At 42.4% G+C, this 15,045-nt stretch overlaps 2 protein-coding genes across 2 annotated transcripts; one reads left to right on the forward strand and one right to left on the reverse strand.

Annotated features, from left to right (window-relative positions):
- Positions 1-365: 365 nt before the first annotated feature.
- LOC124288159 (probable serine/threonine-protein kinase fhkB) lies at positions 366-1,652 on the reverse strand. The gene is given in 5 exon segments (XM_046724737.1): positions 366-683; positions 685-817; positions 871-1,043; positions 1,045-1,282; positions 1,336-1,652. Coding segments are annotated over 5 exon segments (1,179 nt in total).
- Positions 1,653-4,348: 2,696 nt separating this feature from the next.
- Positions 4,349-14,087, forward strand: LOC124288154. Its single transcript, XM_046724724.1, has 7 exons — positions 4,349-4,433; positions 6,024-6,127; positions 6,590-6,663; positions 7,009-7,146; positions 7,304-7,418; positions 11,413-11,485; positions 12,842-14,087. Exons 2-7 carry the CDS (start codon positions 6,029-6,031, stop codon positions 12,964-12,966), a joined length of 624 nt encoding a protein of 207 aa, XP_046580680.1. The 5' UTR covers positions 4,349-4,433; positions 6,024-6,028; the 3' UTR covers positions 12,967-14,087.
- The last annotated feature ends 958 nt before the right edge of the window (positions 14,088-15,045 follow it).

The following is a 15,045-nucleotide window of genomic DNA, read 5'->3' on the forward strand; positions in this document are numbered from 1 at the left end:
ATATATCTACCACCTTCAGTACATGCAATAGTCAGATATTCCACAGGTGATGTATGCTGTATCTGATATATCTACCACCTTCAGTACATGCAATAGTCAGATGTTCCACAGGTGATGTCAGCTGTATCTGATATATCTGATATATCTACCACCTTCAGTACATGCAATAGTCAGATGTTCCACAGGTGATGTATGCTGTATCTGATATATCTACCACCTTCAGTACATGCAATAGTCAGATGTTCCACAGGTGATGTCACCACTGACATTCCTGCTGTATCTGATATATCTACCACCTTCAGTACATGCAATAGTCAGATGTTCCACAGGTGATGTATGGCTATTTAGAGGTGTAGTGGGTGTGGTTAGAGGTGTGTGGAGTGGAGGGGTGTGGTTAGAGGTGTAGTGGGTGTGGTTAGAGGTGTAGTGGATGTGGTTAGAGGTGTGTAGTGGGTGTGGTTAGAGGTGTAGTGGGTGTGGTTAGAGGTGTAGTGGGTGTGGTTAGAGGTGTAGTGGGTGTGGTTAGAGGTGTAGTGGGTGTGGTTAGAGGTGTAGTGGGTGTGGTTAGAGGTGTAGTGGGTGTGGTTAGAGGTGTAGTGGGTGTGGTTAGAGGTGTAGTGGATGTGGTTAGAGGTGTAGTGGGTGTGGTTAGAGGTGTAGTGGGTGTGGTTAGAGGTGTGTGGGTGAGTGGGTGAGGTTAGAGGTGTAGTGGGTGTGGTTAGAGGTGTAGTGGATGTGGTTAGAGGTGTAGTGGGTGTGGTTAGAGGTGTAGTGGATGTGGTTAGAGGTGTAGTGGATGTGGTTAGAGGTGTAGGGTGTAGTGGGTGTGTGTTGAGTGGGTGTGGTTAGAGGTGTAGTGGGTGTGGTTAGAGTAGTGAGGTGTAGTGGATGTGGTTAGAGGTGTAGTGGGTGTGGTTAGAGGTGTAGTGGGTGTGGTTAGAGGTGTAGTGGATGTGGTTAGAGGTGTAGTGGGTGTGGTTAGGGGTGTAGTGGGTGTGGTTAGAGGTGTAGTGGGTGTGGTTAGAGGTGTAGTGGGTGTGGTTAGAGGGTGTAGTGGATGTGGTTAGAGGTGTAGTGGGTGTGGTTAGAGGTGGTGTAGTGGGTGTGGTTAGAGGTGTAGTGGATGTGGTTAGAGGTGTAGTGGGTGTGGTTAGAGGTGTAGTGGGTGTGGTTAGAGGTGTAGTGGATGTGGTTAGAGGTGTAGTGGATGTGGTTAGAGGTGTAGTGGGTGTGGTTAGAGGTGTAGTGGATGTGGTTAGAGGTGTAGTGGGTGTGGTTAGAGGTGTAGTGGGTGTGGTTAGAGGTGTAGTGGATGTGGTTAGAGGTGTAGTGGATGTGTAGTGGATGTTAGAGGTGTAGTGGGTGAGGTTAGAGGTGTAGTGGATGTGGTTAGAGGTGTAGTGGATGTGGTTAGAGGTGTAGTGGGTGTGGTTAGAGGTGTAGTGGGTGTGGTTAGAGGTGTAGTGGGTGTGGTTAGAGGTGTAGTGGGTGTGGTTAGGGGTGTAGTGGGTGTGGTCAGAGATGTTGTGTAGTAAGACGTGTAGATATTTGATACAGGGACTAGTAGACACAGTGGGGCTGGTTAAGAAACTCTCTACGTAAACTGATTCGGACGCAGGTCTATTGTTACTGTAGGGGTGAGCCTTCTCCATCCTCACTCAAGTGTCTGACAACTGGGGTGTCTGCAAAATGGGGTATCACCTTTGACATACATCTGATATAGGTTGTGACAAATACTCTATTAAGGTTATCTTTCTAGTGTTGGCTATAAACATTTCTCTTTAAGTATTGTTATTGTGAGCTTAATGATCCTACAATATATTTACTACTATATTTGTTTCGTACCTCTGGCGACAGGACATTTTCCAGGACAAATGCTAGTTTGTGCTTGGAGTCCTCTGGCAGATCAACCTTCCTGTACACAATCTCTGGCCTTTCATCAATCTGAATAAAGAACAATGAACGGTCAATTAGAAATTGTTTTTTATTTGACTGCACCATTATCATATTTCTTTTTAAGTTAGGATTTTGCAGTATTCACACAAGTAACACATAGGAATTGCTGGATTCTCAGAAAAGAAACGAGTGCAGTTTATTAGTTCCATGCAGGAATGCATGTATGACTTCAAGTATTTAGTTCCATGCATGTATGACTTCAAGTATTTAGTTCCAGGGATGCATGTATGGCTTCAAGTATTTAGTTCCAGGGATGCATGTATGCCTGCATGTCATAACATACATGCTGAACACACACTATAGACAGACCTTGACAGATGGAACCAACTACTGAATACTCACAGACTGATCTGCTCCCATGCTGTTCCTCAATATGCCGATCAGTATGGTGCCAATTTTTCTTGCTGCCTTTCGTCTGGGAAATCCCTTTTCTAATTATAGAATCAACTGCGCAGAATATTGGCACTTTATGTATGGCTGCCTGTTTTGTACTGCCTGTGAAGGATTCCTGACACTAAAGAGTGTCAGTGAGCTGACCCCCCATTGCGGCGTTCTTGGTCATGTTCATATCTCCTTTCTGCCACAGATGGAATGGCGATCCTTCTTCTGTCTGGTTCCCCAGGTCTGCTGCGCTGCCGCTCCACTGATGACGCTGTGAACAGGGAAGTCTACAGATGGAACCGTAGTGTTCAGGAGGCATACACTTTCACAGGCTCTTCGATCTCCGAGGATAGAAAACATATTCATACATTATTATTCACTGATGGCATTCGTATTCTCATATCATAATACTTGTCCTGTGAATCTGTCTGTTCATATATAATTTTCTCAATGAGTGAGTGAGTTAAGATCGCTTAAGCCGCATCAGCTATTCGCGGCGAGTGTTTGGAAAGAAGGTCACTCCTGACACGTGCGGTTTGTGCTCCCCACACCATGACATTGCTACCGCCAAATCGATGTCTCTGTCTGACACTGGCGTAACGTTGACGACGTGGTCGGCACTATTAAGCATTGATGAATTGCTCATTGTAATCGAACTCAGGTATGGACAGCGTGAACAGAGTTGTCACGTGCGCTATCTCAGCTGACTTATAAAATATGACACAGATGATAGACGAAAGTAAGTTAAATTACATCGAAACTCAATATGCATTTAATACTGGATTCTTATAAATACATGTCACGTCGAACAAGTTTATTTGAAACCTTCAGTTTTGTGGGACATTTGTTCTTTATGTAGATATTGTCGGATACATTCCTCCAACAGGCTACTACTGTAACTATAGTCCGTTTGTTTCAAAAGCGGACCGATGAATGGCAATCTATCTCGAAAACTAATAAACATAAGAACGGATGGAGACGGCACAGCACAGGTTAATGAATAAATAACTTTGTCTGTGAACGTGCTTCTCGAACACCTGGCTGTCCCTTTCTCTGCACTCCTCCCTCGTAACATATAGTGAACTGTGTCAATATTTTAATGATAGATTGTTAAACAACTTTTTTATTTTTAGGACAAAAATTCTGCAAAAACCTCACAGAGTGGGTATGATGTTTTGATTATGATCAGCGTTTCATTGAGTATGTTATGTTTATTAGTTTTCGAGTTAGATTGCAATTCATCGGTCCGCTTTTGAGCCAAACGGACTGGTTTTTTTTGTAGTACTGCTAAATGTTAGGATCAACATAACGTACAATAATAGGTTGACGTTACGACTATTGCATTCTATTTTCACTCATCTACTAAACGGTGACCGGTTATTTGTTTAAAACGGCAAACATATCCAGCAATAACAATCACTTGTAGCTAGATAGTAGGGTTTTATTGTTATTATTGTTTTATTATGTGAAACAAAACGTGTAACCAGAAGAGCTCTATATTGGAATATATCATTTTGATAACATATATATTTAGGATAAAATACATCTGATCATTGCATCAAATCCTCTTGAAGTTATAATTATATTTGAATATTTTTAACCGAATCACTGGTAAATTGTTAGAAAATGTCATTATTTCTATGTACCACTCAGTTTAAAAAGATAAATGTTTATCATAATGTCTGTCTATTACAACATAATCTACAGTTTAAATGGTAAATCATATCTAGTGATAATGTATCGGTCTGTAGTTTCACATTTCAATGGCCAGGTTTGTTATCACCTCTCCCTTTTGTTGAATACGATATAGTATTTCCTTAATATGTTGTTCACTTATAGCGTCACCCTTCCATGTTGTGTATACACAAATCAACAACAAAACCACATGTTTGCGTAACACGACTACGTGCAGCCAAATGCGTGTTGCATGCCCTGTGATGTCAGCATTGACCAATCATATTGCCTAAAATATTTTGTGCGTAGGATTCTTAAAATAGAGTTCGGGATTCCCTGGACAAGCAGGAAGTAATGACAGAGGCATAAAGTCGTAGTGGACTTACTGTCCCGTCTCAGTTAAACAGCGACACACACCTGGTGAGTACGTGTTTGTATGTTGTATGGCATGTTGACAGTCAGTGACAAACAGTAGAAGGACGTATTATGTCGCGGTACAAATCGTGACTCGTCCTGCGAGTCTCTGCATGACCGTTTGATTATGTGTGATTTATAAAAACAAATCAGTGGATAGACGTGAAAACAACCAAATGTGTCAATTTTTCAAACCTATTTATGAAACAATGATGTGTAAAAAAATTATGCCAGCTTCTTCGTTAAGAAGAAAAGTACGTTTCGGTTTATGTTCTTAATTTTATCGGTGAATAACTGTAGCAGATAGCTATATAAGTACATGGGAAACAACAGCGATCAGATAACAATGGTGGGCGCTCAACAGGGTACACCAGTAGTTATATGGCGCTGATTGGTAATGACAATGATCAAACAGAAGGGTGTCCTCCCATTTGTGAGAACTCCAAGTTGTGAGACACATTAATTAATGGTTCAGTGCACACCAGTGGTGCTTCCCCATCCCTACGATGAAAGTGGGAACAGCCCTGTTGCTGAAGAGTACCTGCAGGAGGCATGGTTCATTAATGAGTTAATTAACACAGAAGACATTGTTCGTTGAAGAGCATTTATTGTTTTCATTAGATACTGAAATACTGAAAAAGATTATCGTGAACTGGTGATATATTCTACGTGTTGAAGGCCTGCCATAATGGTGATCGGAAAGAGCAGTCACAGGTTAATGGAATACATTTGGATTAATTATAGTTACAACAGTTATTGCTAGATTTTTCAAACACGTAAATCTGAGTAGGTAGATTAATTTCTCTTTCAAATGATCACGAAGTTACCTACACAAAGTGTTTATTTTTTAAAGCCATTTATCTGAGTAGGTTAATTACTTTATCTTTTAGATTTCATTAAGTTACCTCCACAAGATTCAGTTAAATAGCTAATCCAAAACTAGCTGGGGTTAATCCATTCTATCAGATAGGGGAGTAAGGTGTGTTTTCTTTGCTAATTACCAACTCCACTGTCTCACAACTGGGAGTCTCACAACTGGGAGTTCTCACAAATGGGAGTAGACCAACAGAAGCCGGGAATTAATCCAGATGATCAACACGATAGGTAATGGGCAAAGAGGGGTAACAGCACTGCTTGGTGACATGTGAAGAAATGGAAGGTAATACACAGATCACATAGGCGCATCCAGAAATTTTCAAAGGGGGTGTGGGGGGTGTTCAGGGTGTTCGAACCCTCTGAACCCCACCTTGGCTCTGCCAATGGAAAGCATTAACTTCAATGTGGTCTTTAGTCATTTTACCCCCCCAAAAGGGGGTGGGTGGGTGGTTTCGAAACACACACACACACACACACACCCCAACCCCACCCAACCCCAAAAGCCGCCACTGAATCATTAAATCAATAAGTCCCCAGCGCTAGGCAGGTATGTACCCTGGTCATGGTTGATGCTGGTTGGGATCTCCTGATGTGCATGGCTACTAAATGGAGCCTCAGTGACCTTGACACCAGGTGTTGGTGGTGGACACGACTTTCATGATGGCATGGCCCTGCTGTTTGTATGTTGTCAGTGTTGTGATGCTGTTTTTTCTGTATCCAGGTCAGGATGGGCGACAAGCCAGAGATTGTGTACAAGGAAATCAATCTCCCAGACGATTTAAAGCACAAACTTGCATTTGTTCTGGAAAATGTCCTCACACCGGAGGTATGTGCATAGAATGAGGGTAGGACAAAATCCCATAGGACAAAATGTCTGCACACGGTGTGAAAATGTGTGAAAAATTACATACAATTTATTTTGAAATAGATATTTTATTTTCCCTCATAAATATGCATTATTGATCGTTAATCACTAATGAAACTGGTGAAAAAGGGATTTTATATGATGACATAGCTGTCAAATATATGTTGTGTTTACAGGTCAGTGATGCTGATACAATGTGTGATATAATATCAGTGACATACACGTATTGGTTTTGTGATAATATCATCTGTATATGAGAAGTGATTTGACGATTTCGGTCATATTGAGAAGTGATGTTTTTGTAATTCTATGAAATTGGCTTAAGGTACTTTCCAGCTATGAAATCTCTTGGTTTACAATGTTAATGTTGAAAGTGTAACATTGACAGTGGAGTAAGTGTGGATGTACTTGTTGTTTCCCCAGGAGTGTCAATGGTACATCGACGAGACGGAGAGGAGGGGGTACATCTTGGCCCAGGTCAACACTGGGGTTAAACAGTATGTTAACTGACAGCTCTTACATCTCATCTCTGGGAGACATGTCAATGTCATTGAGAAAATATCTCACATGTAAAATAAGGGATTATAATGTGACAATGCTGAAATGGTGGCCTTGTACATAAGGGGAGATAATTTGTTAGTTTGAAAATGTATACCTTTGTGAATAAGGGGAGATAATTTATTAGTTTGAAAATGTCACAAGAATTGGAGACAGGGTGTATGTGATTCAGATATCTGACATGTGAATCAGTATTGTACTTTGTACATGTGAAGATAACTAATTATGTGAATCGAGGAAGTAACTTGTGTGAGTCGGGGGTAACGGTCATTTCCTGTCCCCAGGGTGACAAGGACAGATATCAGGAACAGTTCACGAAATATCTGGGACTCGGAAGAAGAGGCCAAGAAAATCTGGGACAGGATCAAAGAATTTGTACCTGAAGTATTCAGTGAAAGAAGGGTCATGGGTTTGAATGAAAGGTAAGCCAGCCTAGTGTTCCTTTAGATGAGGGTCACTCACAGCCTACAGTACTAACCTACATTTATATAATGTATTAGTCAAGATATAAGTGTAAAACATTGCTCTCTGGAACTGTTTGTGTGGAAGGTGAAGAATGTTGATAATCTATAACTTCAGACTCCGCTTCCTCCGCTACAACCCGGGAGAATACTTCAAACCTCACGAGGATGGTGTCTATCAGAGGGACAACGGGGAAAGGAGCTACATCACTGTACAGGTGTACTTGAATGAGGTGAGGCAACCACATCACTGTACAGGTGTACTTAAATGAGGTGAGGCAACCACATCACTGTACAGGTGTACTTGAATGAGGTGAGGCAACCACATCACTGTACAGGTGTACTTGAATGAGGTGAGGCAACCACATGACTGTACAGGTGTACTTGAATGAGGTGAGGCAACCACATCACTGTACAGGTGTACTTGAATGAGGTGAGGCAACCACATCACTGTACAGGTGTACTTGAATGAGGTGAGGCAACCACATGACTGTACAGGTGTACTTGAATGAGGTGAGGCAACCACATCACTGTACAGGTGTACTTGAATGAGATGAGGCAACCACATCAGTGTACAGGTGTACTTGAATGAGATGAGGCAACCACATCAGTGTACAGGTGTACTTGAATGAGGTGAGGCAACCACATGACTGTACAGGTGTACTTGAATGAGGTGAGGCAACCACATGACTGTACAGGTGTACTTGAATGAGGTGAGGCAACCACATCACTGTACAGGTGTACTTGAATGGGATGAGGCACCCACATCAGTGTACAGGTGTACTTGAATGAGGTGAGGCAACCACATGACTGTACAGATGTACTTGAATGAGGTGAGGCAACCACATCACTGTACAGGTGTACTTGAATGAGGTGAGGCAACCACATCACTGTACAGGTGTACTTGAATGAGGTGAGGCAACCACATCACTGTACAGGTGTACTTGAATGAGGTGAGGCAACCACATCACTGTACAGGTGTACTTGAATGAGGTGTGGGACTACATCACTGTACAGGTGTCCTTGAATGAGGCAAACTGAGACTTGAATGAGGTGAGGCAACCACATCACTGTACAGGTGTACTTGAATGAGGTGAGGCAACCACATCACTGTACAGGTGTACTTGAATGAGATGAGGCAACCACATGACTGTACAGGTGTACTTGAATGAGGTGAGGCAACCACATCACTGTACAGGTGTACTTGAATGAGGTGAGGCAACCACATCACTGTACAGGTGTACTTGAATGAGATGAGGCAACCACATGACTGTACAGGTGTACTTGAATGAGGTGTGTGACTACATCACTGTACAGGTGTACTTGAATGAGGTGAGGCAACCACATCACTGTACAGGTGTACTTGAATGAGGTGTGTGACTACATCACTGTACAGGTGTACTTGAATGAGGTGAGGCAACCACATGACTGTACAGGTGTACTTGAATGAGGTGTGTGATTCCATCACTGTACAGGTGAACTTGAATGAGGTGAGGCAACCACATCACTGTACAGGTGTACTTGAATGAGGTGAGGCAACCATGTCACTGTACAGGTGTACTTGAATGAGGTGAGGAAACCACATCAGTGTACAGGTGTACTTGAATGAGGTGAAGTAACCATGTCAGTGTACAGGTGTACTTGAATGAGGTGAGGAAACCACATCACTACAGGTGTACTTGAATGAGGTGAGGAAACCACATCACTACAGGTGTACTTGAATGAGGTGAAGCAACCATGTCAGTGTACAGGTGTACTTGAATGAGATGTGTGACTACATCACTGTACAGGTGTCCTTGAATGAGGTGTGTGACTACATCGCTGTACAGGTGTACTTGAATGAGGTGAGGCAACCACATCAGTGTACAGGTGTACTTGAATGAGGTGAGGCACCCACATCACTGTACAGGTGTACTTGAATGAGGTGAGGCACCCACATCACTGTACAGGTGTACTTGAATGAGGTGAGGCAACCACATCACTGTACAGGTGTACTTGAATGAGGTGTGGGACTACATCGCTGTAGAGGTGAACTTGAATGAGGTGAGGCAACCACATCACTGTACAGGTGTACTTGAATGAGGTGAGGCAACCACATCACTGTACAGGTGTACTTGAATGAGGTGAGGCAACCACATGACTGTACAGGTGTACTTGAATGAGGTGAGGCAACCACATCACTGTACAGGTGTACTTGAATGAGATGAGGCAACCACATCACTGTACAGGTGTACTTGAATGAGGTGAGGCAACCACATGACTGTACAGGTGTACTTGAATGAGGTGAGGCAACCACATCACTGTACAGGTGTACCTTGAATGAGATGAGGCAACCACATCAGTGTACAGGTGTGCTTGAATGAGATGAGGGCAACCACATCAGTGTACAGGTGTACTTGAATGAGGTGAGGCAACCACATGACTGTACAGGTGTACTTGAATGAGGTGAGGCAACCACATGACTGTACAGGTGTACTTGAATGAGGTGAGGCAACCACATCACTGTACAGGTGTACTTGAATGGGATGAGGCACCCACATCAGTGTACAGGTGTACTTGAATGAGGTGAGAGGCAACCACATGACTGTACAGATGTACTTGAATGAGGTGAGGCAACCACATCACTGTACAGGTGTACTTGAATGAGGTGAGGCAACCACATCACTGTACAGGTGTACTTGAATGAGGTGAGAGCAACCACATCACTGTACAGGTGTACTTGAATGAGGTGAGGCAACCACATCACTGTACAGGTGTACTTGAATGAGGTGTGGGACTACATCACTGTACAGGTGTCCTTGAATGAGGTGAGGCAACCACATCACTGTACAGGTGTACTTGAATGAGGTGAGGCAACCACATCACTGTACAGGTGTACTTGAATGAGATGAGGCAACCACATGACTGTACAGGTGTACTTGAATGAGGTGAGGCAACCACATCACTGTACAGGTGTACTTGAATGAGATGAGGCAACCACATCACTGTACAGGTGTACTTGAATGAGATGAGGCAACCACATGACTGTACAGGTGTACTTGAATGAGGTGTGTGACTACATCACTGTACAGGTGTACTTGAATGAGGTGAGGCAACCACATCACTGTACAGGTGTACTTGAATGAGGTGTGTGACTACATCACTGTACAGGTGTACTTGAATGAGGTGAGGCAACCACATGACTGTACAGGTGTACTTGAATGAGGTGTGTGATTCCATCACTGTACAGGTGAACTTGAATGAGGTGAGGCAACCACATCACTGTACAGGTGTACTTGAATGAGGTGAGGCAACCATGTCACTGTACAGGTGTACTTGAATGAGGTGAGGAAACCACATCAGTGTACAGGTGTACTTGAATGAGGTGAAGTAACCATGTCAGTGTACAGGTGTACTTGAATGAGGTGAGGAAACCACATCACTACAGGTGTACTTGAATGAGGTGAGGCAACCACATCACTGTACAGGTGTACTTGAATGAGGTGAGGCAACCACATCACTGTACAGGTGTACTTGAATGAGGTGTGTGATTACATCAGTGTACAGGTGAACTTGAATGAGGTGAGGAAACCACATCACTGTACAGGTGTACTTGAATGAGGTGAGGAAACCACATCACTACAGGTGTACTTGAATGAGGTGAAGCAACCATGTCAGTGTACAGGTGTACTTGAATGAGATGTGTGACTACATCACTGTACAGGTGTCCTTGAATGAGGTGTGTGACTACATCGCTGTACAGGTGTACTTGAATGAGGTGAGGCAACCACATCAGTGTACAGGTGTACTTGAACGAGGTGAGGCAACCACATCACTGTACAGGTGTACTTGAACGAGGTGGAGCTGGGGACATGGTGTGTGGATGTGTGACTGTACAGCTGTGGCCTCGAACGTGTGTGTGTGCGTGTGTGTGTGTGTGTGTGTGTGTGTGTGTGTGTGTGTGTGTGTGTGTGTGTGTGTGTGTGTGTGTGTGACTACATCTCTGTACAGCTGTAGTAGGAGAATGACTGGGGCTGTTGTGGGGGTAATGTACAACTTTTGTTCTTTTAGCTGGATAAACATTTTTATGTTATCATTACATGAATGTGCTATTTTCCAATTACGACGAAATGCTACATATGACGTCCATGAACCTGGTGCTGTCCGATTCCTGGTCCATGATGGAGGCAGGCCGTTGTGACAGTAAAAGTATTCTTTAGATTTATCATTTCCAATGTTTTCTTTCAGGGATTTGTTGGGGGAAGCACAACTTTCTTCTCATACAGAACAAAGGATAGCATCCCCGTGGTCCCCAAAACAGGTAGAACTGATCACAGACAAGAGCAGCCAGCTTTTGGGTGCAGGTTCCTCAACAACTTATCATTGATATGTCCCAGTCTACTAGTCTAGTCCCTAATGATCCAGGAGGTTAGAGTTGGCCTTCAGCTTCCCGTGCGTGTCATATAAGACAACACACAGGACCAGGTTGTCCGACTCACTGACTTGGTTGACACGGCATCATGTCCCAACTGTATAGAGGACGGTGGGGTAGCCTAGTGGTTAAAGTGTTTGCTCGTCACGCCGAAAACCCGGGTTCCATTCCCCACATGGGCACAATGTGTGAATCCCATTTCTGGTGTAACCCCGCCGTGATATTGCTGGAATATTGCTAAAAGCGGCATAAAACCAAATTCACTCACTCACTCAACTGCATAGATTGACAATAGTGATGGTGATGAGTGGATCCGCTGGTCCAGACTCACTTATTTACAGACTGCTGCCATTTTGCTGGAATCACCGAGTGCAACATTAAACAACAAAACAACAAACCAGTCTATAGTCCGTTTGGCTCAAAAGCGGACCGATGAATTGCAATCTAAGTCGACACAGTTCACTATTGATTCATTAACCTGTGCTGTCCCGTCTCCATCCTTTCTCGCACACCTAGCTGTCCCTTTCTCTGCACTCCTCCCTCATAACAAATAGTGAACTGTGTCGATATTTTAATGATAGTTTGTTAAACAACTTTTTTATTTTTAGGACATAAATTCTGCAAAAATACCTCACAGAGTTGGTCTGAGGTTTTGATTATGATCAGTGTTTCATTGAGTATTTTATGTTTATTAGTTTTCGAGTTAGATTGCAATTCATCGGTCCGCTTTTGAGCCAAACGGACTATAGACGTTTACGTATTACCTACAGTGATATTGGGATCATTGGCAGCCAGCATCTAAACAACTGAGCCAAACAGATGCCGCTTTCAAATATCATGTGGCTTCATTTCTTAACCACAGTTGTACAAAAGAACTGAAATAGAAAACTATTTCTTTGATGGTATGGTATGGTACCCAATGGTACACATGCTGGGACACAAGCTAGGGTACACTTGATGGTACTTAGTGGAACTCACTGGTACTCATTTATCTGCATTCAAAGCTGGTTGTTCAATCTGATGTTTAAGATGCAGTAACCAGTTATGCTCATCTGAAAGCTTGACTGGCAGACAAGAAAGCGACATGACATGGCAGGACATGTTATTAAGGTGTCCTCAGCTGATCATGCAGAGTTGTGTTGTACTGGAGTCAAACATCAGATTTCTTAGAGACGGAATGTTAGAATTACTGTGAACATTTTCTGCAATAGCATCATGGATAATAATGTCTCCATCTCTCCACAGGCTCAGTCCTGGTGTTCCAACACGACATGCTACATGAGGGCTCCACGCTACTGGAGGGACGGAAGTACACCATCAGGACCGATGTCATGTACTCTGCTCAGAGAGTCCCCTTCACAACACAGTGAGCTCACGTCTAGTGTGGTCACGTCCAGTTAGTCACATCTCGTGACCTACCAGCTAGGGTTTAGTCCTAGTGTTTGTCTTTCTTTGTTCTTAGGCCAGACCAATCTTATTTCTTGTTTTACGGATTTTTGTCCTCAGAAAACTAAAGGCAGGAGGGAAAAAAATAAAAATCACCAGTCAAAGTAATTTTCCTTCTAAATCCTAAGTATTTTACTTTGGCAATTTATGAAGTGTATATGGGGCAAAAAAACATTCTAAAAAACATTTTTCTTATAAGTTTACACTTTTGGCCAATAAAAACATTTGAATTTAATTTTTTGAGCAGGGAAAATTAAGTTTTATTTTTTTTCTTATTCTTGAAAAAATACGACTGGCGGATCCGTAAAACAAGAAATTGTCTGGTCTGGCCTTAGGTTGTTTTACTCACTACATGGTGGTGAAGATTGTATATGCAAAACAACAAATATGTTGATACTTGAGAAATTTTATTGAGAGATGGAAACAGCAATATTGTTTCCTACTGCATGATAGTTTTTATACCGTTACATTCTAGTTGGTTGTTTTATACCGTTACATTCTAGTTGGTTGTTTGAAGCAGCTGTGATAACAGGAACTATCAAGTTGTGTTTTCCTGGCCAAATGTGATAACTTGGCATCATTAAAGACTCGGCTGATGTAGTCACCATGGCCCATGAACTTATTGCTGCCTCTATTGATCTCCCAGTTAGGGGTGAAACGGTATACCGCGGTATTAGTAGAATGGCGGTATTTTGCCTTCAGTTCAGTATACTGTAATGCAATCGAAAAATTAGTGGGTCTTTTTGGTTTTCCGACCGTCATTTTATTAACCTTTTTAAGTAACATTACACTTTCTTAGTAGTGTACAGATTCCAGTACTTTTGTTGGGTTCAGTCCCATCTGGGATTCGAACACACATCCTCAGAGTCAGGCACCTAATCGCCAGCACACAAAGTCAGATGCCTAACCCATATATCAGACCAATGAACATTTAACGACCAATAAAAAGAGAAAGCAGCGTAATACTCAAGCTAAAACAAGATTGTTTCAAAAAGGAGTACATTTCTGAGTGAACTTTGAAACATACTTTGAATGAATCTGAAAACTGAATAAAACAAAATTCTGGAATGTACGAAGATTGTGTAGCAGTACTTCCCAAGGACTGTGGAAAGTCTCTAAATGTTTAACCAACTGAAACGAGAGATAGATTTAGAACAATGACAATGATCAGTCACACAGACTGTAACTGTCTTATGACACCTGTGTTGTGTTAATTTGTTAATTTATTTATCTGTGAAATGTCATCCACACAGTCACATTTGACAAGATCTGATTTGTGTATTGTTAAAAACATTATGACCATATCTCATATACCGAACCGAAACGGACCGAACCAAGGGCCTTGTACCGCAATACGTACCGTACCATGGTAAGAGCGTACCATTTTACCCCTACTCCCAGTACACCAGGATCACAGCAAGCAGCAGTTATTACCTCACGACTGAAGATGAATGAGCTTGTGTAGTAATATGTATCTGCAGTGCCCATCATACTTTGTGTGTCCTGCACGTCATGCTTTGTCTGTCCGGCGCCTATCATGATTTGTGTCTGACACGTCATATATATATACAGTACAACCAGAAATTATTGAGAATTTAAGATTGTAAAAAAAATTTCACTCATTACTCACATATTAAATGTGAATATTAGCAGAACATAACTCCAGATTCAAAGACAGGTGAACAGTTAGTATTTTGTCAAGTCACCATGGGAAGCAATGCAGGCTTCAATGCGGCGGGGCATACTACTGATCAAAGAAGTTAGAAGGTCGTGGTCCATGCTGTCCCAATATCGGACCACCTCTTCTTTCATTTCAGCAATATTTGTCAGATTTTTCTTATTGACACTTTCCTTCATAAGTCCCCAAACATTTTCTATTGGATTTAGGTCAGGGCTATAGCTTGGCCAATCTAATAATGTCATATTTTGAATGCTTTGAACGATGTTTTGGGCCGTTGTCCTGCTGGAAAATCCAAACATTTCCATAGAACACGTGAGCAGAT

This window comes from Haliotis rubra, unplaced genomic scaffold (genome assembly GCF_003918875.1).
Source record: "Haliotis rubra isolate DU_JTF1 unplaced genomic scaffold, ASM391887v1 Scf413, whole genome shotgun sequence".
Lineage (NCBI taxonomy): Eukaryota > Metazoa > Mollusca > Gastropoda > Lepetellida > Haliotidae > Haliotis > Haliotis rubra.